The 26,145-nt window shown below is 31.4% G+C and overlaps 1 protein-coding gene and 1 long non-coding RNA gene across 2 annotated transcripts; both read right to left on the bottom strand.

Moving 5' to 3' along the window:
• Nucleotides 1–11,421: 11,421 nt before the first annotated feature.
• On the bottom strand, nucleotides 11,422–13,986 carry LOC146933611 (homeobox-leucine zipper protein ATHB-6-like). Its single transcript, XM_085705412.1, has 3 exons — nucleotides 13,452–13,986; nucleotides 12,605–12,969; nucleotides 11,422–12,284 (listed from the first exon to the last, which is right to left on the bottom strand). Exons 1-3 carry the CDS (start codon nucleotides 13,510–13,512, stop codon nucleotides 11,772–11,774), a joined length of 939 nt encoding a protein of 312 aa, XP_085561538.1. The 5' UTR covers nucleotides 13,513–13,986; the 3' UTR covers nucleotides 11,422–11,771.
• Nucleotides 13,987–17,493: 3,507 nt separating this feature from the next.
• Nucleotides 17,494–18,898, bottom strand: LOC146933610 (uncharacterized). The gene is made up of 2 exons (XR_015007517.1): nucleotides 18,668–18,898; nucleotides 17,494–17,980 (listed from the first exon to the last, which is right to left on the bottom strand). It is a non-coding gene; the product is annotated as an uncharacterized LOC146933610 (long non-coding RNA).
• Nucleotides 18,899–26,145: the final 7,247 nt, after the last annotated feature.

Here is a 26,145-nt window from a genome sequence, read left to right as displayed (position 1 = left end):
GACACAAGAACGCAACAATCGAAGTTCTGACAGCACGCAACGAAAGCACAACAAGCAGTCACCCATGAGAGGCTGCCTTGTTGCGCTCAGGCGTGGAAAAATGCGCCCAGGCGTGCGAAGGCAGTAGCCCACCTGCGACGCAGCTCTGTGCAGTCCCATTTTTTTCGGTTTCACCGTTTCGTCCGTAAAAACCTAACCGTTACTCCGAATCCGATTCCGTTTTTGCCTACGCGTTCTATTCGACAAATCCTATCATGTTTTTACTGAAAAATCACATTTTTAAATCTCCAAAACAGCTTATCCTAGAATCACTTATTTCTCAAAAACACTTAAAATCACTTTTTCTCAGAATCTCAACTTTTCATCCATTCTCATGTTTCTAACCATCAAACTACTTCTAATAACATTCCTATAGGATATCTAAGGTTTGTTCATGATTCTCTCATCAATTCTACGGTTCTTCATCATCTAATCATCAAAATCGCTCATAAACCCTAATTCTTAAACTCACCGACTTCTCATCTAATCATATGTTTTAAACCTCAAAACTATTCCAATAATCATTCTACGGATTATCTAAGGACTGTTCACAGTTTCTACATCAATCTAACAATTTTCATCCATTAATCCTCAATTCTTCACTCAAACCCTAATCCTCTTAATCTCACAAACTCTCCCCAACTTTGTTAGATGTAATCTAATGATTTACAACTTAATATTAAAGCAAGATAGTCTCACCCTCACCTTAGATTAATTCCTGAATCAGCAGCAGCGTTCTTCTTTCCTAAGATATTCTCCTCTTCTCTTGACTTTTCTCTTCTCTTCTCTTCTTTCTTGTTCTCCTCTTTTCCAAAAAAGCGGTTTTAGGGTAAACTCTTTCTAACCTAAGCTTCTCTATTTATAATACTAAAATATTCTTTCCAAATCTATTTAGGCCCAACAACTTACTCTTCTTTCTATTCTAACCCCCAAATCAACTCACACTAATAACCCTCATATTCTAATAAATAATATTTCTCTACTAAATATATAATAATACACCAAATAACAAATATATATCTATAACAATTAACAAATATATTATGCTAGTAAATATCAACATATAACATAACAAAATATCACTAAACAAAATATATTAACTAAATTATAAAAAGACATCTAATCTCAACAAATTATATATCCCTTATATACATCTTATAAATATATAAATATATTCTAAAACTAATTAAAATAGTTAAATAAAAAGGAGGGCGTTACACCAATCACACACAGTCTATTATCAAATGACAACAAACCCATAACCATTTCTACCCTAACTGACCAATGCATCAAATACGCAGCATATTAACAAACATTACACAAATAGACCCTCACGAGTTGTAAGTGAAGGTGAGAAAAACACAAGAATAGGGGTTGAATTGTGTTAACTTTTTCTTCTTTTTAAACTAAGTCCAAAGTCCAGAGTCTGATAGAGTTCAGATTCCAGAACAATGTTCAGAGTCTAATGCAGCGGATAATGTATATATATAGAGAGAGATAGATAGATAGATAGATAGAGAGAGAGAGAGAGAGAGAGAGAGAAGATAAAGACACAAGCAATTATATAGGTTCCTTCCACAATTCGGAAATAGTCCTGTCCCCCTTGCACTTCCGAGGAGAGTTCACTAAAATCAATATCTGATTACAAATTCTCAAGCACACAAGCAAGAGACTTCAAATACTCAAGCATACAAGCAAGAGATTTCCTATGCTCAAGCACAAAAGCAAGCGACTTCTAGACAAACACAATTACACAGAAAAATGTTTGGGTTGAACACTTGATATACAATCAGTGAAGTTTACAATACAAATCAGATAAGACTCTTAAGACTCTAGAATTTCTAAGAAATGAAAGTTTATAAGAAATTCTAAGTTTATGATGAACAACAATTATAACAGAGTTTTGGCACTATCAAAACGTTGTAGAGTCTCTCTCAATTTCCAACTCTTCATTCCTTTATATAGAGGTGTGAAAGAAACGTTGAGAGGTTTGCCAACACATCAAAGAGTCGTTGATGAAGCTTAATCAAATCACCAATCATCTGTTGCTTGATTTGGTTAATGTCCTATGAGGGAATAATTTGAAATCCATTCCTTGTTTGGAGAATTAACCAGCGTAGACACAACTGTAGCAGTACCATATGCAGACATGATTGCGGAGTAGTAAAATAGTGGTTGTACAATTGTACTATTGTCCTTTTGTTGCATTCTTCAGTGGATAAGCATCCAATGCCTTCTAATTCCTCTGAAATAGTCGTTGCTCCATGCTTCTATTCCTTCTGCAAACTTGTGTCTTCAAATAACCAGCTTTAACTACTTCCAGGTTCTAGACTTCAGACTCTGATGAACTTAAGACTCTGGATAACGTTAGACTATGGCAATCAGTTTCTGATGAATCTTCAGACTCTGATGGTCTTCAGACCCAGACTTGCAGCATAAGCTTCCTTTGTAAATTTCATTGCTCTCTTTTGTTCTTTCAGAACCAATATCTTGTTTTAAGACTTTATAAATTTTTAGTCTATGGTCCTGCACACTTGAACAAATATTAGTACATCCAATTGACTTTTTAATACATAGTTTATCATCAAAATTTAAGGCGGCAATGTTAACACATTTTATTCCAACAGCAAGGACATGGAACCACTGACATACCATTTCAAGTTTTAAGAAAACCAACGTTCAAAACAATTCAAGTCGACAACAACATCGTTGCTATCGAAAATTGACCAACACCGCCGTTTAAAAAAACGATACTACCTTGGATTCTTAACGTAAGGAGAAAAAAATCACAAAATCAAATAATTTATTTAATTTCAAAAAATTAAATAACTGTCATCTATATATAAAGTTATATTTATATACTCGCTATGTGAGTTTCTAGGAAATATATATCTTATATTAAAGGCTTAAATATGTAAAACATCCCTATATGTTCGCGTGTTTTTTGGTTTTCGTTCCTGTATCTTTTTTGCTTTGAAAACAACCCTTTTAAGTTATAAACGTTTTGATTTTAGTCTCTGTCGTCGTCATTCGTTACGAAAATGTATACATGGCAAACAGAGGATGACGTGATAGTGGCTGACGTAGCAGTTGACACTAATTTGACAAAGTGGATGATGAGTCACACAGTGAGCGGGACCAATACCAAAAAGCGAAATTCGTAGAGGGGCCAAAACCAAAAAACGAGAAGATAAAAAATTCAAATTTGAAAACATTGGTTCTTCCATCTTCTTCCTATCTTTCTTCCTCCATTTTCAACAGAATTACCAACTTTGACATGCAACTTAGGAGATAAACACTCTATATTTTCAACAATAAACTCCTTGTAGGGATAATGGATTTTAACTTTGAAAATCCGAGTTCTGATAAATTTAAAATATGGTTCACATGATTAAAGAAAAAGAAACTTGAGCAGAGCACAATGACCAGATTCAGCAACCTCAATTTTAGAAAACTGTAAAGATCGGAAGAAATTTCAGCAACCTAAAAACAAACTTGCATAAGTTCAATTATGAATCATTTTGTAACCATATTTATCATGAAATTGCATTTTAGTCTGGTCTTTATCTATACGTATATATACACAGGATTTTAGGATGATACCTTTGTTCCAAATATAGTTTTCATTTAAACTGTGATAACAAAATAATTGGACTGACCTGTAATTTATGAAACAAAAATGTTAATAAGCTCCCTCCTATGTAGAAGTCACCAAATTCTAAAGTAGCTTTAGCAACGACGTCTTCAAAATCAGTATTTGGAACGCAATGAGCCCACTTTTGTAGGTTACATATACTCGCAAGAGGTTCAATATGATTTCTAAGTTTTTTGGTGTGGAGGAATAATTCAAGCAGCGTAATTTCAGAACACGCAACACATCATTGTGTAAGGTATGTAATTAAGATGAAAATGGAGGAAGAAAGATAGGAAGAATCAATGTTGTTAAATTTGAATTTTTTGTCTTCTCGTTTTTTTAGTTTTGATTCCTCTACGAATTTTGTTTTACGATTTTGTTTTTTGGTTTTGGTCTCTCTCACTGTATGACTCATCATCCACTTTGTCGAGTCAGCTTCGGTCGCCACATCAACCCCTACCACATCATCACTTGTTTGCCACATATACGTTTTTGTAACGCAGGATGACAGCAGAGACCAAAATCAAAACGTTTATAACTTACAGGGGTTGTTTTAGAAAGAGAAAAAAAGATATATGGATGAAAACAAAAAACACGCGAACTTAGATGAACGTTTTACATATTTAAACCTATAATAAATAAGGTATAAGTTAAATTGTCTTCCTAACAATTGTCCTAAGAACATTGTCTAAGAAACCCACAAAGAAAAAATTTGTGTTTGAAATACAACTCAAACACTTGTTAAAGTCATACACGACTTGTAATATGAATGTTACTATTTTTGAATGCTTAGACAATATTTTAAGGACATTTGTTAGCATTTTCCTATTCTATATCTTTATATAAAGACAACTTTAAATTTAACTATTAGTTAACTATTTTCTGGTTGAACCTTTTTCTGAATAAATATACTTTTAGAAGGCCAATTCTTTTCTGAATTCAAATCTAAATATATTCTTAAATTATTGAATTTTTTTGAAAACAAACTATTTTTTAAGTGAACATTTTATCTTCAAATTTTTTCAAAGAAAGTATTTTTTTTTCAAATTTAAAAACAACATAAATATAAATACAATAACGAAATGCAGACAAACCTTAGGCTAGTAACAGTTAGGCTTAATTACACTAAGAATCCTTTAAGTTTAAGGTTTGTAACAGATTGATCCTTTAAGTTATTTCGGTTACGCATAAGTTCTTTAAGTTTTAGGTGTGTAACAGATTGATCCTATAAGTTATTTTGATCACACATAAGTCCTATTAGTTTGTAAAAGTTTTAAATTTAGTCATTATGTTAACCACGTTACAAAAACGATGATGTGGTAGAATGACTAAATCGAAAACGTTTACAAACTTAAAAGACTTATGTGTGACCAAAATAACTTAAAAGACCAATTTGTCATAAACTTCAAACTTAAAGAACTTGTATGATCAAAATAACTTAAAAATCAATCTATTACGAATATCAACGTTAAAGAACCTTGGTGTATTGACCAAAAAGTACACTCTGGACCAAAAAGTACACTTGACACCATTTGTTCAAGATATATCAACTTATTGGTTAAAGCTCGATTTTGTAATTTCAATTAACAAAGTTAAATTCTACTTGAAACAGTCATAGTTTGTGCCATATTGTTATAGTTGTTAATAAATGGTGCTTCCTCAAATTCTTTTTGAAAGACCAAAAAAAAGTACACCATAATTTTCTTATGAATGGAATGGGGGAGAGTATTTTGGTTTTGTAAAACGAGAAATAATTTTGTACCAAAAAAAGAGAAATAATTTGATAAAATAAATACATAAAATAAAACAATTTGAGGGGGGTAGTAATTAAATGTGTTTGTGAATAAGGTGCAGTGACTACGCAGTTGTACTCATGAAGAAGGACCACATGGAAAGGCTAGTGGACCAGATCCATAACCGTACACGTGTACAATGAATGGGTTTTAAAGAAACAGAACACGTACTCGACTCGAATGCACGATCACAAAAAGTTAAGTGCTGACTGCAGAATATCAGAAAGAGAGAAAGGGCTGCCATGTGCAAATCTGCTCTGTTGCATTTGCAATGCAAGCGAGCTTTGATGATAAAGTTGTACATTCGCAATACAAATGCAATTTTGTTTTAAGACACGCCATATATATGATCTGAGGTGATTAAAATGTTTCGGTGAACTTAACTCAGTTGATGACAAAGACAGTATATAATATATACAAGGTCTGAGGTTCGAATCTGGACACAAAAAAAAATATTGGCTTGTGTCAAGATATGAGTTCAGGTACCTACAAACACTCGAAAACACAAATTAGTAAAAGAGCAAGATTGTCGGGTTAACATATTGAAGTCAAAATATTGGTTGAGACTAAAATTTTCACTATAGTGATACTCCTTCGATCCATAATTAGTACTTTAACCTGAATAGTTTTTTTATCATGTGTGAATTTACATATGCTGAGAAATTTAAAATAATAAGTTTGTATTAGAACTTGTGCATTTTATATTAAATAAATATATATTTTTTTTTGAAAAAATTATTGTTGTTTTTCAATAAAAAAGTTGTTAATTTTAGTTGCTCTAACATGTGCAATATTGCACATGTTACACAAACCCTTGAGAAATACTAACGAGTGCCCCCAAGTCATTGTTTAAGGATTTTAAATAGTAAGTTTTTATGAAAATACGAGTATTCATTGTATTAGAATTTAAAGTGTTTGATTTTTTTTTTAAAGAATAATAATTTCTAAATTTAGGATCCTTAAACAGTGTCTCATGGACAATCTTTTGGAAGACCCATTTTCAAATTATACATTTCACAAGGATCCTAAGTTTAGAAATGATTCTTTAAAAAAGTGCAAACACTTTAAATTCAAATGTATTGAATACTCATATTTTCATAAAACTTACTATTTAAAGGTCCTTAAACAATAACCGGAGTCACTCGTTAACATTTCCTTTTAAATATATAATCCCTCTCTCTTTCTCGTAATTAATATCATTAAATATATGGGGCAATGATGTAAATATAACACACATTATTTAAAAAATTATTCTTGCAACTATTTTTCTTAATATCCGTAAATTTTATAGGGTGTCTTATATTAAGGGACTCATGAAATATTTAAGAGACCAATGAAGTTTGTTTTTTAAAAGAACGAATTATTTTAGTGAGCTTAGTAAAATAAAGAATCCAAAAGCACAGTTAAACAAAAAAAGTTACACATCAAATCCCCTCAAAAAAAAAAAAAAAAGTTACACATCAAATTACTAGTCACACTTCAAATTATTTTTGCAGTTGGCATTTGCCCTGATTTGGAAAACTTGACTCCGTTCTTAGGTAGGTATTTGTATATGGATTTTTTTTTATTTTTTATCACAGACTTCCTATGTGCATTTTACTGACTTCTTTTGTGCATTTTATTGGTATGTTGTCGTGGGGTGATTCACGCCCTTCTTAGGTACTGTCTTTTGTTTTGGAGGGGATGAATGTTGTAGTCATCTTTTCTTATGTATTTTTGCCTTGAAAATGTACCATGCAGATTTAGTTTTTTAGAGAATGTACCATGCAGATTTATATGGTTGGGTTTCACTGCGATAATTCACAACGATATTATTAATAATACTTTACTTTTACCAAATCAATAAATTGTATAATAAAAAAAAAATAAGAGACCCTAAATTTCTAAATCCATGAGAGAAGCAACAACGACATTGTCACCCAAGAAATAGGAGCTTTGATTTCCTTCTCAATTTGTTGATTTTCGTCTACACTAAAAATGCAAAAATCATTTGATGTATCCAAAATATTAAAACAATTATGATATATGTTTATACTTTTTATTTTTTAAAAAATGTACACCCTCTGGTCACTATTATAAGCAAAAATCCACATTTTACTTTCATTCAATTAATGATGTATATAGTCTTTATTATAGATCACATACATTATTTAATGAATGAATCTAAAATGTTGATTTTTGCTTATAATAGTGACCGGAAGGTGTATATTTATACATTTAAAATTATAAATATTGGTTGTCCGCACTATCCAAAATTTCTGGGTCCGTCCATAATCTTAACCATGCAGCTTTTGTCATGCCCATATCACCACACAGTAACCCTCCATGAAAACTATGCAGCTGAATCCAGCTTCCCAAGTAAAAGTCCTTCATGACCTGCTCAAGTATGTGAAGAAGATTCCGTTCCCTTCCCACACACAACACGTTTGATGACGTTTATGCTCCCCACTATCTATGTGATCAGTTGAACTAAATTAGTAGTAAAGGACAAACTAAGTTTCATAACCATCTTTGTCTATAGCCTATAGGTAGCCACTAGGCATCATCATCCCTCTTCCCTAACAAATCCTCAAATCCGTCACGAGATTTAAAACATACACCATTCTATCCTTTTTATCTACTCCCTCCGTCCCATACTTGACCTATTTAGAATATTTGCACTATTCATATAACATATTTTGACTCTATTTTTCTACTAATATATAAAAACAAAATATAGCATATAAGATGTTATTAGATTCGTCTCGATTAATATTTTTAAAATATCAAATTTTCGTAATTTTTTCTACTAGATTATTAAAGAAATTTAAGTTTAAAATTGTGCATTGACATACGTGACAGAGTCAACTAGATCAAGTAATATGGGACGGAGGGAGTATTTTTTATAAAAAAGATTCGACTAGAAGAAATTACTCAATCCATTATAAAATAAAGGGGAATGTTAACGAGTACATTTAGAACATTGATTAAAATAATAAGTTTATATAAAATTTTGTGTAATTATTACATTGACAAAAGGGATAAGTTGTTCCTTAAGGAAAAAAGGATAAGTTGTATTTTCAAGACAATTTTTTTTAATAAAATCCTTAAATAATACTCGTATACCACTGGTTAGCAAAATTCTAAAATAAATATCCCTTCGGTAAAGCATTTTGTTTTAAAATGAATATTATTTTGACTTTTCAATGTAGAAGTTTTATGTCAATTTGTATGAAAAAAGTTATGGACAAAACGTTCTTTACAAGTCACCTGTAAAAGACTTACTCCCTCCGTCCCAATTTATTTGACCCCTTGGCTCATTTCACATAGATTAAGAAAAATGTATAAATAAAAGGGAAAGTGGAATATATTGTATTGGGAATGATAAAAGTAGTATTATTTAGTGTTATATTGTATTGGGAATGATGAAAGTTGTATTGAAAATTGAAATGGGTCAGTTATTTTGGGACACTTTTTTTTAGAAAATGGGTCAGTTATTCCGGGACGGAGGGAGTATAACCCTAGGTGAATTCTCGATTTTTTTAAACCTTTATGCTCTCTTAAAATATGCAATAACTTCGGTATTGGAGTCGTTGTAGATACAACACCTCTTCATAGAGGATAACACTTAGGTAACATTGTGGTTGGTGATATTGTGACATTGGTTAACCACGATGTCATAAGTGTCTTTCTTCTTTCTCTTTCATAATATATTTTTTGTTTTTTTGTACATTTGTAACATTGTGGTTGACCAATGTCACCAACCACAATGTCACCCAAGTATTATCCCTTCATAGAATAGCAAAGTCGTCCCGCAATACATTCGACCAACACCCTTGTTATCTTCAAAATGAGTCCTAATCAAATCTTCAGAGTGCGATCCACATTTTTTTTTTGTGACTGAATGATCCACGTAAATTTCAATCTAAAATGTGTTGGAACAAAATGTGTTTAACAATGAACCTTAAAAAGTTTTGATATAACAAGGTATTAAAAATTGAAAATTGGACTAGCTAATATTTGTTCAAGTATACAGGACCATAGTTAAAAATTTATATCATACAAAGGTTCTGAATGAGCAAATAAAGAGCAAAAGAAATCAACGAAATTGAAGCTTAGATGCTCCTAAAGGCAAAGTGCTCCTGAAGACTAAAGCGCTCCTGAAGTCAAAGTGCTCCTCAAGACTAGTGCTCCTCAAGACTAGAGGCCCTGAAGCGCCACGTCATCAGAAACTACATCATCAGAAGCTGCCTCATCATAAGCCATTTCACCAGAAGCTGAAGATCAACTGGATTTGCAAAATTCAAGGATTCAAGAGTTGTTTCATGAATCGAAATTCATCTAAAGACAGCAGAAGACTAGTGGAACTTTGCAACGGTCATTTCAAAGGTGTTTGAAGGCATTTGCTTGCAAAAGAAACGAAAGCGTTGATATTGTACTTTGTACAAACTGTACAACCACCTTCTCCACAACTCTGCAGTTGTCCACGCTACAAGACAAGAAAACAGCTCTAGAATACGGCTACGCCTGCAAAGATGTTCCTTCACAATGGGAATGTATTTCAAATTGGTTTTTCATAGGACAACAACCAAATCAGGCAAAAGATCATTGGTGAAAGATCAAGCTTTAACAACGACTCTTTTGATGTGTTGGCAATTTCACAACGTCTCTTTCACACCTCTATATAAAGGAGTTAAGACTTAAAGTTTGGTATACGACTCTACTACAATTTACAAGCACCAAGCCTCTGCTGAAATTGTTCTGCTTTCAAAGTCACTTAGAATTTCTGTTTTCAAGTTCTTATCTTAGAAATTCTTAAGTCTTAGAGTCTGTATCTGATTGTATTGTGAGCGCCTCTGATTGTATATCAAGTGTTCAACCTCAAACATTATTCTTTGTAATCTTGTTTGTTTAGAAGTCTCTTGCAGTTGTGCTTGAGCATATAAGTCTCTTGATTGTGTTCTTGAGCATAGGAAGACTCTTGTGAAGTGTGCTTGAGCAAAGGAAGTCTCTTGCTGTGTGCTTGAGCAATTGTAATCAGATATTACATTCTAGTGAAATCTCTTTGGAAGTGCAAGGGGGACTGGACTACTTCCGGATTGTGGAAGGAACCAGTATAATTGCTTTGTGTATTTCTTCTTTCCTTTCTCTCTGTTTTATTCCGCTGCATACACTCCTGACCACTCCCTTCAGAAGCAGTTCTTCTAGCTTCTGAACTTAAGTGTTCTGAGTTTTAGAGAAAACGAAGAAACGTCTAACACAATTCAATCCCCCCTTCTTGTGTTTTTCTCACCTTCAAAATGTTCAAATACTACTCTCAATGAGGTAAGTATTCAAATTTAAACTAGTTATTTTTGGAATTAATCTTGTAGAGAGGGTAAAAAAATAACTCTGCATATTTTAGTTTAATCTTACTTCATCCCATCCCAGATAGGAATAAAAAAGCAAATAATGTGTACTTGATCTAAATGAACGAGAAATATTTTACTTGAGTATCATCCTAAGATATTTTTATTTTGAGGGAAATGTTAACGAATGACCTCGGGGTATTGGTTAAAGAAGCTAAAAGAAGAAAGTGAAAGTTAAAAAAGACATTTTTTAATTTTTTAATGCATTGATTACACAGCTTTCAAGGCAAATATTATTATATTTGCTTCCTTAACCAGTGCCCCTCGGGGCACTGGTTAACAATACCCTTATTTTAAATATATAAAAAAGTTTACTACTCCTAAAATCCGATAGAACGATCCAATAACGCTTAGATGAGATGATATAGGTATCTTCTAGCTTAATCAAGATCCTAGGTTCAAATCCACTCTTGGAAAGCAAAGTTAAAACTCTTGGGGAGAGTTTACCGCACATTTGGATCCACAATACTAAAAGGATTAGCCTTCGTAATTGCACGTGCGTACGTGGGTGTTACTCGGTTTACACCTAAAAAAAAATCCGACAGAACTACTATGCAAGGTAAAGGAGTAAAGATAAATGGGTATAGATCCATTAGAATAGTAAATATCTTCTACCCAATTCCAAAATTTTTACAAGAGAGTTTTCATTAAGATCTAATCATTATTATTCAGAAATTAACCCTCCCCCCGCACGGTCTTAATCATCATCAACCTTTCATCTCCGACCCTACACCATGCGATCATCCACCTTCAACCCTTCTCCCCCTCACTTTCTTTAACTTCTCTCTCAATCTCTCCAATTCATTAATCCATTTTTACAGGGATCGATTTTCAACTATACACCGTTGCACAATGTCTTATTTTTTCTATTCGCACCTCTCAAATTAAACTCATGAGTCTTTTTCTTCTTCTTCTCTCTTAATTCCACTCCTCTGAACAATACCATTGAAGCGTTGGTGGTTGTTCATCTGAGAAGAAATCACAAGTCTCATCAGCACTAAGAAAATTATGCTCTTCCATCTTCACAAACTGCGTCTGAAACTGAAAGCAATTACTCATAGAAGACGGTGATGACGACGATTCAGAACAATTAAACTTCAAGGAAGAAGAACCAGGAGACATCAAAAAGTTGTGATTTTGAAGAACCCCAGATGAAGAAATTGCTGCGTTGCTTTCGTCATTCAAGATTGCACTTGAATCGCTATCTGAAGAACCGTCTTTGAAATCCGGAGGAAATAGTGAAGCAACTCCATCACCGTTTTTGAAACAATCGTAGTTTAAGTCCTTAGAATCGGATCTAAGAATGGCGGTTTCATCAGAAGCCGTGTTTTCTGATTCTTGCAATGTTATCAACTCTTCTTTCACACAAACATCGCTTTCAGTAGTTGTGTTTTCTTCTTGTATTTGCAATCTTGATTTCAATTCCTTAACCTGCCAAAATAAGCATATGATACAAATTTCTTAGAACTCTTTATATTATTCTTCACTATACACTCTATAAAGATACTTCGGTACAATTCAGATGGTAAAAGATTGTAAAATACATTTATATGCTAAGGTGTAAAATCAAACTCGTAATTCTCCAGCATTATATGCAAAGAGATTCGAACCCGCCCTTAGTGTATCAGATATTCAAGGGGGGCATAAGTATCTCTGTAACACTAGTTAAAGAAACAAATATAGTAAAAATCTTTGTAACACTATTTGAAAAAATAATTTTACAGCCAAAGAAGTATAGTATAGCTATGTACCTCTTTGAGTAAGGTTTCATTGTCACGTTGGAGATTCTCACAATTAAGTTTAAGTGCATCATAATTGGCTTTGAGAACACCATAATCTCTTTCCAATTGTTTGGTCTTCCATCTAGCACGACGGTTTTGAAACCAAACAGCAACCTGTCTTGGTTGCAAACCAAGCTCTTGAGCAAGCTTCACTTTCCTATCTGGTTCAAGCTTGTTTTCAACTTCAAAATTCTTCTCCAAAGCCTTAACTTGATCCACACTTAGTCTTCGTTTCTTCTGCCCTGGTTCATCAACACATCCTTCTTCATCTAGTCCTTCCATCACGGACTGAAATTCCCTTCCATACACTTGGTTGTTCCTTGGACTCTCTTCTTCTATATCAATCAATGCAAGAAATCACACATATAAGTACACATAGTAACAGTTACTATCAAGCCTAATTCAGTTGAGATGCATTGAATGTTTTGTATCATAGTTGATTTGTCAGAATTACGGTGATCTGAAGTGATTTTGCAAAAGCTACAAAGTATAATTTTAAAAAAAATCAGACCATAGTATTTTATTTTTTTTTAATAAATTCACCCTAATATCAAACATGACAGTAATTGAACTAAAAATGATGAGTTGTAATGCAATATAGTGAATAAAAAGGAAGGAATCAAGCATAAAAAATTGGAGTAAGATAAATAAATAATGAAGAAAAAAAGGTATTACTTTTTAAAGGTCTAAACACATGAGATGCTAGATTGTAAAAAATGTTGAGACATGACAACAAAGAACAAACACGCACTATGAATATTATGTCTGAATTAATATGTAGCACAAAAATAAAATAAAGTCTGAAATATGAATTAACCTGTTGTTGGACAAATTGTCATGAGAGCACCTAAAGAATCGGAGCTGCCAAGTCTCTTCATGATGAGAACTTTAATTATAAGATTAAGGTTGTTAAATATGATTAGTACGAGAAAATAAAGATCCGAAGAGAAAAAAAAAGGTGAGAAGACAAAGATTATGTTTTTGTGTTTTCACTTAAAAGGAGAGTTTTGGTATCTTAAACAGCGCCAATTAGCACAATTGTTTAAGCAGTTACCATACAACCACTTATCACCATTAACTCCCATGTGTCTACCTTTGTTTTTTCTTAACACTTGTTCCTCTTCACCCATCAAACACTTCCAACACACAACACACAACACAACAAATCAAAGTAGTAGTGACTAATTAATGTGTTTTTTTTACAACACTGTTCTGGTCTGTTTTTTTTATTCTTCTACATCATTACACTGTCAAATTTTTATAGGCTAAGAAGGCAACAAACAGAGAAAGTGGGGATGAAGAAAAAGAAAGAGTTGTATTATGTTGAGTTGATGGTGAAGGAGTTCAAAGGCAAGCTTAGTTCATGTGAGTTTGTGACTATAAATAAACCCAACCTAGGTTACAATTTGACTGGGGTTGGGTTAGGTGACTGCAACTATAGTTGGCTATGAAATGTTAATGTAATGAAACCCAAATTCAACTCAAATGCAACTTTTTGTGTGTACCGGTTTAGCCGGTTGGATTTGTTGTTTTTCGACCGTTTTTCCTTGAGAGTGGTGTTTCGGCGTGGCTTTCGTAAGCTGAGATACGCCATTTGAGCCGACTAAAGATACGTGTTTCGTCAGCGTTTTTTACTGTGACAATAGCTACCACGCGCTACGTTAACTTTTGCATAAATATTTGGGAAAAAGAAATGTCAAATGATCTCTCTCTAACATCCACTCTAAAACCTATGTTAATTTTACCATTTTACTAGACTTTAACCCGTGCGATGCACGGATTTTTATAGAGTTTCATATATAAATATCATTCAGCTGAAGTAATCAAATGTGAATATCAACACAATTAAAATGATAATTCATAGTGAACATTGAAATCAAAAGAAAATAATAGACAAAAGTTTGCACCAAAAAAATAATATATGAAACTGATATGTTGTTACAGAAAGAAAAAAAAGAATAATGAAAAGAAGTTGTTATAAGAAAGGAAAAAAAAAATAAGAAAAGGAACTGCAATCTAGTAATTGGGAAAAATATAAAAGGAACCGCCAATAATAAAAAAGTAACTGCTATTGGAAAAGGAACCACCAAGGTGTTAGTGGCTTAAAAAAAGGTCTTACATATCTATTTTAGAAGCAATAATATTTCAAAAAAATGGTTGTAGCCTAGTGGTAAAAGTTACGAAGTGGTGGCATATGATACCTGGTTCGATTCCTTGCGAACCCTTTTTTTCATAAAAATTCCCAGAAAAAAGGGCGGGATTAGGGTTAATCAGGGTTGATTGGAGACTGTATAACATTTATATATATTAAGATATGTGATTTATTTTTAAATAATCATACTCATGTAAGATTGGTAAAATTTAATTTGGACCCGTGCAAGTTGGGGTCCAACTTGGTCATAATTGTTTAATAACATTCAGAATTGAAGAAGAAATTTCGCTCCACCTCCAATACAGTCATGGACTCATGGGGTTTGTTAGATATGGAAAAAATACTTTGTAAATTAAATGAGGAAAGGGGGGCTGCTAGTGTGTTTTTGGATAATAGGATGTATTGTATGTTTTAACCTGAAGACAACCTACAATAAGAGGTCATTTAAGTGGTCTAAGTTGGACCAAAACATGCACTGGTCTAAACTAAAGTGACCCTGTAAGATTTTATCCAATAGGCTTAAATCATTAAATGCAATTTTGATCCTTCTATTTTTTAAATTGTTAACTTTTCATACCTCTTTTTTCAAAACCAACTTTTTCATCCTTGATTAGAAAGTCAACAAAATTTGTTGGTCCCCTATCTTTAGATGATGTGGCAAATTCATTAATGACGTGGATTGTCTATGTGACACATCTTTTGACACATCATTTTCACTTCATTAAAATTTAAATATAATTATAAAATTAAACAATAAAAAATGGGAAATAAAATTAAAAACCCTAAACTGTTCTTTTATTTTCAAATTGAAGAGAGAGAGAGAAAAATCCCAAATTAAAGAACACAAGAACATATCCTTCAATTTCCTTTCAAATTCATCAACCATAGCCATCGATGGCTATGCCAGAAAGGTTGTAATTCTTATTTTACATAGAGAATACTCTATACATGAAACTGAGTCTCTTGGACCACAAGTATTGTAGTATAGTTTCTGTCTTACGAGAATCGGTCTCTAGGATTCAATCTTATTTAAATTAGTATTTTATATATCAATGCTGAATCCCAATATGAATGATGAATTTGAAAGGAAATTGAAGGATCTTTTCTTGTGTTCTTCAATTTAGGATTTTCTCTCTCTTTAATTCGGGAATAAAAGAACAGTTTAGGGTTTCTAATTTTATTCCCCATTTTTTTTTAATTTTAATATTAATTTGTTATTGAATTTTATGATTAGACTTAAATTTTAATGAAGTGGAAATGATGTGTCAAAAGATGTGTCACATGGACAATCCATGTCATTAATGAGCTTGTCACATCGTCCGAAAAGGAGGGGACCAAAATTTTTTGTTGACCTTCTATCCACGCGGATGACAAAGTTGGTTTTGAAAAAAGGGGTATCAAAAGTTAACAATTTAAAAAACTAGATTATCGACCCGTGCGCCGCACGGGTCTTATGAGCTGAAAAACATTCACTAACAACTAAAATGCCATAATTTAAAAAAAAAATGAACATTACATTATATATTATTGTATGAAATACTAAAATGCAACAAATAGTCGATGTAGTCAAATAATCACCTAAGTGATATTGTTTATATCAAACATTATAGAATATTTTCTCATAAACAACGTTGGATGTAAAAGCAAAATCTTCAACATCTTCATTAGTGATCAATATTTTCAACCCTTCTTTTGAAGTAACTCTCGATATAGCAATATACAACTGTCCACGTGAAAATACAGGCGTTGGAAGATATATGCCAACAATTTTAAGTGACTGACTTTGACTCTTGTTAATAGTCATTGCAAATGATACGGGCAAAGGAAATTGCCTTCTTTGAAACTTCAAAGGAATTCTCATGTCCGATGGCGTTAGAGATAATCTGGGTATAAACTTTCCCCTCGACTTACGGTAATTAACTATATAAAATTTATATTAGTAATATTATTAATGTTTTTTTTTAAGAATATTATTAAATTATCTATAATAATATAGTGATTTCATTAATTATTTATGTATATGCAAAAATTTGTTAAATATTTGTACCTCGCTTGTTGTAGAATTTATATGCTTATATCAGCAAAAATAAGTTTTTATGTCCCAGTATTAGAAAGTTGATATGAATTTTTTTGAAAACTCTTGACTATTATCGAAATACCAACATTAATGTAATGTTTATATTAAATATTTTTTACTTTATATAAAAATGTACTCGTTGTGGATTTTACACGCTTATATTCGTGTAAACAAATATGTTAGCTATGTTTATATTTTACATTCACGAATATGTGTCCCGTATTTGTTTTTTATATTTATCTCTTTGTGAATAAACAACATAATAAAAACTCATGTAATAAACTTCAATGACATGAAAATAATGATTTACGATTTAGCTCTAGTTTTCAGCTCTAGTTTTATGATTTAGAAACCTTTTGGCTACTGTATTTTTATAGAAGTTCTGAAGTATATTTTCCTAATCACAAATTCCTAGTTTTCTTTATCATCCCCTTTTATCCCAATTGAATTCGGTGCCGTTTTACAAATCTGTTTTGCTAAGTATTTTAATTTGAATTGCTTTCTTGTTGCTGCACTTATTTATTTAATTCCATTGATGCCTTGTTTCTTTATCATATATTCAATTCCATGTGATATTTAACAAATACTTTAGTTACAACCAAATAGATCATTTTTACACCAAATTCCATGTGATATAAAGGCAAAAGATTGAGCCACACCAAATTTATATTTTTTTTAAGTACAATTTTCCTGATTCTTATTCTCAAGGTATAAATTACATATTTTAGTCATACAAACTCTCAAATTTAGCAGCACTACACACAATCCTTGACTACTTCTATCAGTTCATTTCTTTTGAGTTTCTAATACCACTTGTCAATTGCCAAACATTATCTCTTAGGACAAAGTCTGCTGCCACACTCTTGGAACTTTGATCAAAATTCAACCGCATTTTTCACTCGAGATAAAAGGCTTGTTGAATTGTTTCTCATTGTCATTTTTATGCAACGTCATTTTTACATGTGCCCTGCAGCTTTGCATAAAACATGGTTGCTAACACAAGCTACTCCACAGTCAATCCATCCTTAAAGTATTCCTCCCAACTCCTAAGAAAAGTATTCCTCCCAACTTGAAACACCTTAAATCCATCCTTTAATTATACCCACAACCATGGTGCCTATTTGAAGTTGTTAGCATATGTAAAGTAATAAGCCTCACAACAATAAAAACATTAGGTAATGAAACTGACAACAATAAATCATTGTAAAGAAGGCTAGGCTCTAAATGCTGAAATTAATAGTAAGGAAGTTCTATACAGTAGCACAAATTTTCTGAAAAAATTATAATGGCTAGGCATGCTTTCATAGTTGAATCCATCACAAAAAGAAATTCTTCTTGTATTTGCTCTATTCTTCATGTTTACTTCACATAGTCTTGTTGCATAAAACTAACATTATTTCTAAATAGTTAATAGGACAAAAAAGAAAAATCATGCCTACTACCCACAATCACTTTTTTCTAGAGAAATACCTAGTCAAGCCTACTCCTTCATAAGTTCATAGAAAATATGTCTTAAAATGGGGACATTAAAAGGGTTTGTTTTAGTCAAGTTGAAAGATAATTAACCTATACAATTTGAGATATATTTATCAATTACTTCAATAAAAATTAAAGTTTCATCTGAAGAGAAACGAAAAATCTATTAAATAATTTATCTTTAACACACTTAAGAAAGAAACAGTGAGAATGGCTTTTATAAATCAGACATAAGTTTATAAGTGAATGAAAGACCATGGTCACACCATATATCCGTGTAGAGAAAAAAAATCCTTAAGCCGTCACAATTTTGAATGAAACTACATACCTAGATAATGCCAGCACAATCAACTTTGAAAAAAAGCAATCATTTCTGCCAAAACAATATCCATAAGCGAAACATTCAGATCGATTTATCAGAAGAAGTAATCATTTTGATGGCAAACATGTTGGGTATGGAAGATTAAATGAATATGTAAGGATGTGTTTCAATTCATTCTGATTTGTATGTATATATAGCAGAAAGGGAAGGGTGAAGAGTGCTACGTTGAATTGCTTTGGAAATAGCTAAACCTTTGTTGAGTGGTTATTATACGTGTTATGTGCATGGGGAATAAAAGCAGATTTTGTTTTGAAATTCAAATTGGAAGCTAACAGTGCTAAAACCATGCCTTAATAAATGCATAGGAAGTGGAATGAACCTAACAAATGGCCGGCATAATTTGAATTTCAAATTTAAGATATTGAAGGAGGGAAATATTTTAGGGTTTAGAGGATTAGCATTAAATGATAGGTAATTAGAGGGAAATTTTTAGGTTTAGTTGTAGCTAGACCTAATAAGCTTTAAGAATAAGTGATAGGGGGATCAGAATTGCATTTAAGCCTATTCAATAAGAGAGTGATTGTTAAAAAATACTCCATTTCAAAATGAGTGTTGATTTAACCAATAAAATTTGTTTTAAAATGAATGTCATTTTCAATTTCCAATGCAATAATACACTACTTCCAAAATATTATTTTTTCTTTAATGAAAATCAAACTAATAGTTGATTAGGATGATTTGGTGAAATAACATACCTCTTTCTTTTAATTAATGCATTTCTTAATATGTATGTAAAAACCTTAAACGACATTCATTTTGAAACAGATGAAGTATATTAGAAAGAGAGTGACTATAACGAGTTAAAATCATCTCCATTTAAGATTATCTCCATTTCTTCCATTTTTTAAAAAATATTTTTTTTTTGTAATCATCTCTCTTCAAATTTTATATTCAATTTATTTTGTCAAATGGTCCCAACTATAACGCTTCTCTTTAAGAAATGTAAACTATTTAAAGCATTCTTTAAACAATTAAAATAGTAAATTTTTATGAAAATTATTTATATTTAATGTATTAAAAATTAAATTATTTAAAAATAAAATAAAATAAAATAATTTAATTTTTTAAAAAATAACTTTTTTATTTAAAAACTTTAAAGAATGCTCTAAGCGCATTCTTCAGCAAAAACTCTAAATATTTGTAAGAAGATTAATAAAATTCTCCACTTTCCTATCATGATTCAAATCTACGGGAAAAAAGATCTACGGCTTTTTAAGTATATGTGAAGCGTTTTAAGATGTGTTTCGTTGTCAACTTTTAGAAATTTTTAATATAAGATAAGATTAGATAAATATGAATTTTTACACACAACTTAAAAATTTATATTTAATTTATCTATTGTTAAAAAAATTAAGTTTTTGTTAGAGATTTAAAATGTTATATTGTTAAAACCTAAAAGTACACATGAGTTGACTTTTTAAAAAACTGTGTATCGAATCAAAAAATCGACTAATCCGAATAGACCAATCCCACCGCCATTTGCGGGAGCCCCATTTAAAGCCAAAACAAAATTATGTATGGGCTTAGCCCACCAAAATTGATACCAGAGAAAATTGAATCTAAGACCTTAAGAGGAACATACTCCAAGACTCCAAGTCAACGTCAAATGGGCTACACATGAGTTGATTTAAAAATAAATATCAATACTGATGACGAAAAACATTTGAATTTTTTTTTTAAAGAGACTATAAAAACGAAAAATGATATCAATATAGGAACTAAAAACATGTCTAACTATTATATATTTTTGGATGATTGTTGGTTCAATTCACACATACGCAATCAATGATCTGTGGTTGATTTTGAACAAGTATTAAAGCGGTGGATGTGCAGCGGACTAAACCGTATAGAAGACTTGAGATCTTAGACAACAATCTAAAAAGACTTTTTTTTTTTTTTTTTTAATAATCTATCTAAAAATACTTATATTGCATAAAATATCAAGGCTTATATGCAATTTTTATCTCCTTATTTTGACAAAATCATAATTTTAATTCTCCCATTTTTAATCGCCCAATTTTGATTTCCATTTCAGAATTTTTTTACCAATTCATAATTTTGATCATCCAATTTGATGATGTGAGAACAAGTTAGGTGATCTAATATGAAAACAAAAGGTATAGTTGTTGAATGTCTCCGAAAATCGCTATGGATGATGTCAATGGGCAGCAGCGAAGCTAGCGTAATTTTTACGAAGAGGCCAAATACAAAGAATTTTTTGAAGTAAAGAAAAATTAACTTTTTTTAAACTTTATATATTAAATTTAAGGGTTAAATATGTTTAATCTCTATAAAATTAAGCTTTAAGGAGTCAAATATATATTCATATGAATATTTTCTAAATAAACTAACAAATTCTTTTTCAATGTAAACAAAGAAGCTATTTCCATTAAACTATAGCCCATTATATTTGAATTTGACTAATGATAATTTTTATTACTAAAAATGTTTTCTCTATAGTTGTTGTAGAGACTGAAATGTCAATATATGACAAATAAGTTTATTAATCAAGTAATAGTTTGTTAATTTTTTTGCAAATAAATTTATTTGAGGTAGCTAAAAATATATTATTGGGGTAGCTAACTATATTAATATACCCAGCCATTCAATAAAAATAAAAATTTTGGGGTAGCCAAAGCTACCCCTTCATTACACAAGCAATCGCCCCTGTCAATGGGAGATGCCCAACGATGATGTTTGATTTGCAAAAACTAGGAAGTTCAAGTCAAACTTTGATTAAAGTGAGTGAGATCTGAGATGTGATGTTAATAGTGGATACAAATTTCAATTCTTATGATGCCTAAGTCAATTTATACATGGGACGTGGATCTCTGAAGTGTTTTACGGATGGCTAATGACCAAATTAAGAGTATTTGGCGAGTTGATATGGCCCAGGTTAGAGGTGCATGCCCAGTTACAAACCAAATTTGTAGTGCAGAATAAAAACCATCCAATTGACTGTTGATTGCCTATGATTCTTTTTGGGGGGTAAGCAGCCTATGAAATTGAATATATGCATTCTCTTATCTAGTCTGGTCTAGCACTACTTTTGAAACCTTGTGTATACTCTTCAACGCTTATTCCCTGGGTTTTTTAAATTTTAAGATGCGAGTGTTGAACTGGAATAGATAGTTAGGCCGGCCTTCGTCAGTTTCTTCTAAAATAGAATTGGGCACGTTAGTATCAATTGTGATTGGGTTTAGCAGACACGGTTAGACTATCGTAACGATGCAAAATAAAGTTTGAATCTTTTTTTTTTTAAGAAAATAAAGTTTGAATCTTAATTGGAAGAGATATAAACATTTAGTGATGATATGCTTCGAATAAGATTACTTTCAATGGAAGAAACCTATGTAAAAAGAAAAATACATTAGCAACTTAAACAATTTTTTATATATAGAAAAACCATTTAATTTTGATGAAGTGGGTTTATATAATTTTTTTTCTTCATATTTGTTGGGTCATGAAAAGATCTGAGGAATTACCAAATTGGGTTTTGACACTCTGCACAACCACACAACTGAATTGATAATGCATCTTCACTCAAAATCTTAAGATATTAGATATACATTTCATGTTAATTATATGTTGCTCAACATCCATTTTTCCATGTACAAAAAAAAATCCATTTCCATTCAATGACACTTCTAACCACATCAACAATCCTCCTCTCAAATGTGAGTTCATCCATTAATATGAGTATGTTCTTCCTCAAATGAAAGTTTTTCATCCATATACACTTACACCTCCGTTGACACTCCATCAGCGAGATACGTCGTCTAACCATCATTGTCAGAAAGACTTTAGATACAAGAAGTCGGTTGAACCAATACGGCTGACTCATGTATAAATATGTATTTATACATGATTTTTCTATATTAATTAGAATAAGTATTGACGAGATAAAACAAGAGTTTATTCTTGGATGAAACAATTTTTGACCAGACGATATTTACTTCACAATTGAACTCCGAATTACCATATGGTTAACATCAACAAAAAAGTTGCTAAATCTGATCTATTTATTTTCTTTTTACAAGGGAATTGAATAAATTTTCATCAAGTAGTATTTAACAAATGCTAAATTTGAATATTTTATTTTTGAAAAAGTGCTAATTTTTTTTTTTATCAGTACTATTATGTATTCAATTTCTGTTTTCAGGACTCAAATAGTACTACTAGTATTGAAAATGATGATCATACATTGCGTTGAGTGTTGACCGTTATTTAATTCATTTTTTGAACGGGACCATTATGTAAATGTTTAAAAAAAGATTTGTCGAATAGCAAAGAAATGTGGAAAGGTTATAACTTATAAGATGCGTGCTTCATATTTTTCCCTCAAAAAAAAAAAATGTGCGCTTCATATTCGTTCTTCCTTATATTTGTGCTTCGAATTTTGGTTTTTCAAATGTTCAAGGACCAGAAATGTTATTGTCAACAAAAAAAAAAGGACCAGAGATGTTTTCATTTAGTTAAATTTCTTTATGCTAAAAAAAAAAAGAAGTTAAATTTCCTTAGAATAAATATTTTTCCTTGAGGTTTCATGAGCCCTATCCGCCCCACACGTTTATCATTAGATTGGTTTGATTTATTTTTCATTTTCTCTCAATGCTATATACCAGTTGATATCCAACCGAATTAACCATAAGAGTTGATTGGTCTGAATATTAAATTTTTGAGCCCTTATACATGGACCGTCTTAGATGGCATACACTCTTTGACATCCACACACAATTGTGACATGGCGCAAAACATTTAAAAAAGAGATGAGATGGAGTGATGATGTGATGTGAAATTACTAAAATACCCTTGACACATGAGGGTGTACATGAAACGTGTATAAAAAAGGGTGTGTACCTATCTTTTTCCTAGAGTTTTATCAAACCAGTCCCAATTCAGCATGTGTAAACCCCTACTTTCTCGTTGCTTCATCCTTGTGAGCAAATTTCTCAAAGTTTGATTAATCTAAGTATCTAACAGTGAATTTATAAGTTTATTATTATATTTTCTCACCGAACTTTAAACTTGAAGTATCTAGAGACACATTGAAAATGGGATATGGGCATGTATTGCATCGGCAAATCCTCCTGAATGCATGAGACACGCACCCACTTTCCCTAAACATGTGGTATATATGATATATGAACTCATAAATAAATGCTGTCGTTTCCAGCTTCAACTTGCAGACAAATTTTACTAATCAGTTCCATTTCATTGTCTCCTCTTTCTTTCCCATGCAATTTCAAAGCAGTGACAACCAAGCATGAAATGGAATGGGTGGGATGGGATTTGGAGTTTTCAGCATAAAATCAGTATGGTTATTGTCAATCATCGGGCCCTACCGCCATGAATTTGTTAATTAAAAAACTCGAAATGTTTCTAGCCGTTAACAACACGTGTGTGTGGTGGACCAAAATATTGATAACTTCATGAGAAGGGTACAATTCATTAAGCTAATGAACATTGTAATCTTTCCACTTTAGTTCAGCCATCGCTAAAAATGATTTTTAGTAGATCGATTTTACAAAATTTATTGTAGTTAAAAATTGAACTAAACATAAGATAATAATTTATGATTGGATGCATGCATTCACTTAAATGTGATTTTTACAAAGAGAAATGTTGTTTTTTTACACAAAATCTTATGTCAACACTATATTTACACGTCTGATATCAACACTATATACTTATACATCTTCTCATTATAAAAATCAAACCTCAGTGAAATTATCAAAGAAGCACTAATATATATTTGATCGAAATATTCGTCAGCGAAATTATCAAAGAAGCATTAATATATATTTTTCCTATCTAATTTATTTTTATGATATTTTCTTTATTTATTAATTGGGATGTAATATCGATCATATTTGGTTTTTGTAGCTAGTATGAATGCGTTTAGGTTGCCTGCGCCATTATTTTTTTATCCGTATAAATATATCATTTGTTCGTTTCAGACTCTCTAAGATTTTTCTTCGACTTTTAGTTCTCTAAAAAATTTCTATCACCCCTTTTAGTCTTTACATTTTTTTTTGGTAGAAGGAGAAAAAGAAAAGAAAAAGAAACTAGGCTACAACCTTAAGAACTGTACTCTAGAAGCACCAGCGAGAAGTAAATCTTCTAAGCCTGGGATGAGGTTCTCCAGCTGCACTAAGAAGAATCGTGGATGACACCATGTTTAGCTATAAAATCTGCACATTCGTTAGCTTCTCGAAGGATGTGAGTCAACTGCACATTCCAAAGGAGATTAAGGAAATCCTTTATATTTAAGTCAACTCTTGTGTAGCCATCATATTTTTGAATGAATTTTTTTAGAAATTTAGAATATTATAAGAATCTCTAAAAATTTTTTTTTTAATAAAACTTGAATTAAATATACCTTTTTATATTTTGGACGCTTAAAAATTCATATTTTCAATTAAAATATAAATTGGTTTGTCAATTTAAAATATAAACTATAGATAGAAATGACTTGTCACCAAAATATTCTCTTTTCGTGGATTAGACGTCATCACCAAGACCATATATTTTCGATTTAGTTTGTTTTTCGAAAATTGCTGTTGACACATATGCAAAGGTTGAAAAATACTAGTAAAAGACGAAAATGCCCCGCGGCAATTAACTATCAAAATTTTAGAACCGGCTGCAGTTAACTGCCGAGGAAAAAAGGAAAAAAAAAAAACCTCCATCAGCACTTAAGTGCTAAGGAGCTCAAAACTACAATTCTAGAGCTCAAACCAATAAAAATTGAGTTTCAAGACATCGATATTTTTTTTTTTGTTGAATTGACATTGGTTGGATCTAGGGGTGTTCGCGGTCCGGTTTGAATCGGTTTTGAGATAAAAAGTCAATCGATCCAAAATAAAAATCATATGCGGTTCGGATGATTATTAAAAAAAATCGATCCGATCCGATCCAATCCAAATATATGCTGATGCGGTTTAATTTGGATCGGTTTTTGGATATCCAAAGTGAAACAAGTAATTTTTTTATCAATATCAATATTACACATACACAATAAAATAATAGATTTGATACAAAATATAACACAAATGTATTAAAAAAAGTTAACATTACCAATGAAAATGATTGATTATATTTAAAATAGATGAAGTAGTAATAATATAGATTAAATTAATGCAATATATATGATTAAATATCAACCATCAATATATTAATGCAATATATAATACTAATAAAATAATAAATAAGTATTAAAATTTACTTTCGCGGTTCGGTTTGGTTCGATTTTGAAAAGGCAGTTCGAAATCCGATCCAATCCAATCATAGCGGTTTTTCCAAAACAACATCCAAACACATCCAAAAATATTCGGTTTTTTGCGGTTTTTGGTTTTTTTTGGATCGGTTTGCGATTTTATTTTGGATCGGTTTGGATTTGAACACCTCTAATTGGATCAATG

Source organism: Medicago sativa, chromosome 4 (genome assembly GCF_051527215.1).
Source record: "Medicago sativa cultivar Bolivia chromosome 4, Bolivia_mono, whole genome shotgun sequence".
Taxonomy (NCBI): domain Eukaryota; kingdom Viridiplantae; phylum Streptophyta; class Magnoliopsida; order Fabales; family Fabaceae; genus Medicago; species Medicago sativa.
This window is presented reverse-complemented; position numbering and strand designations above follow the sequence as displayed.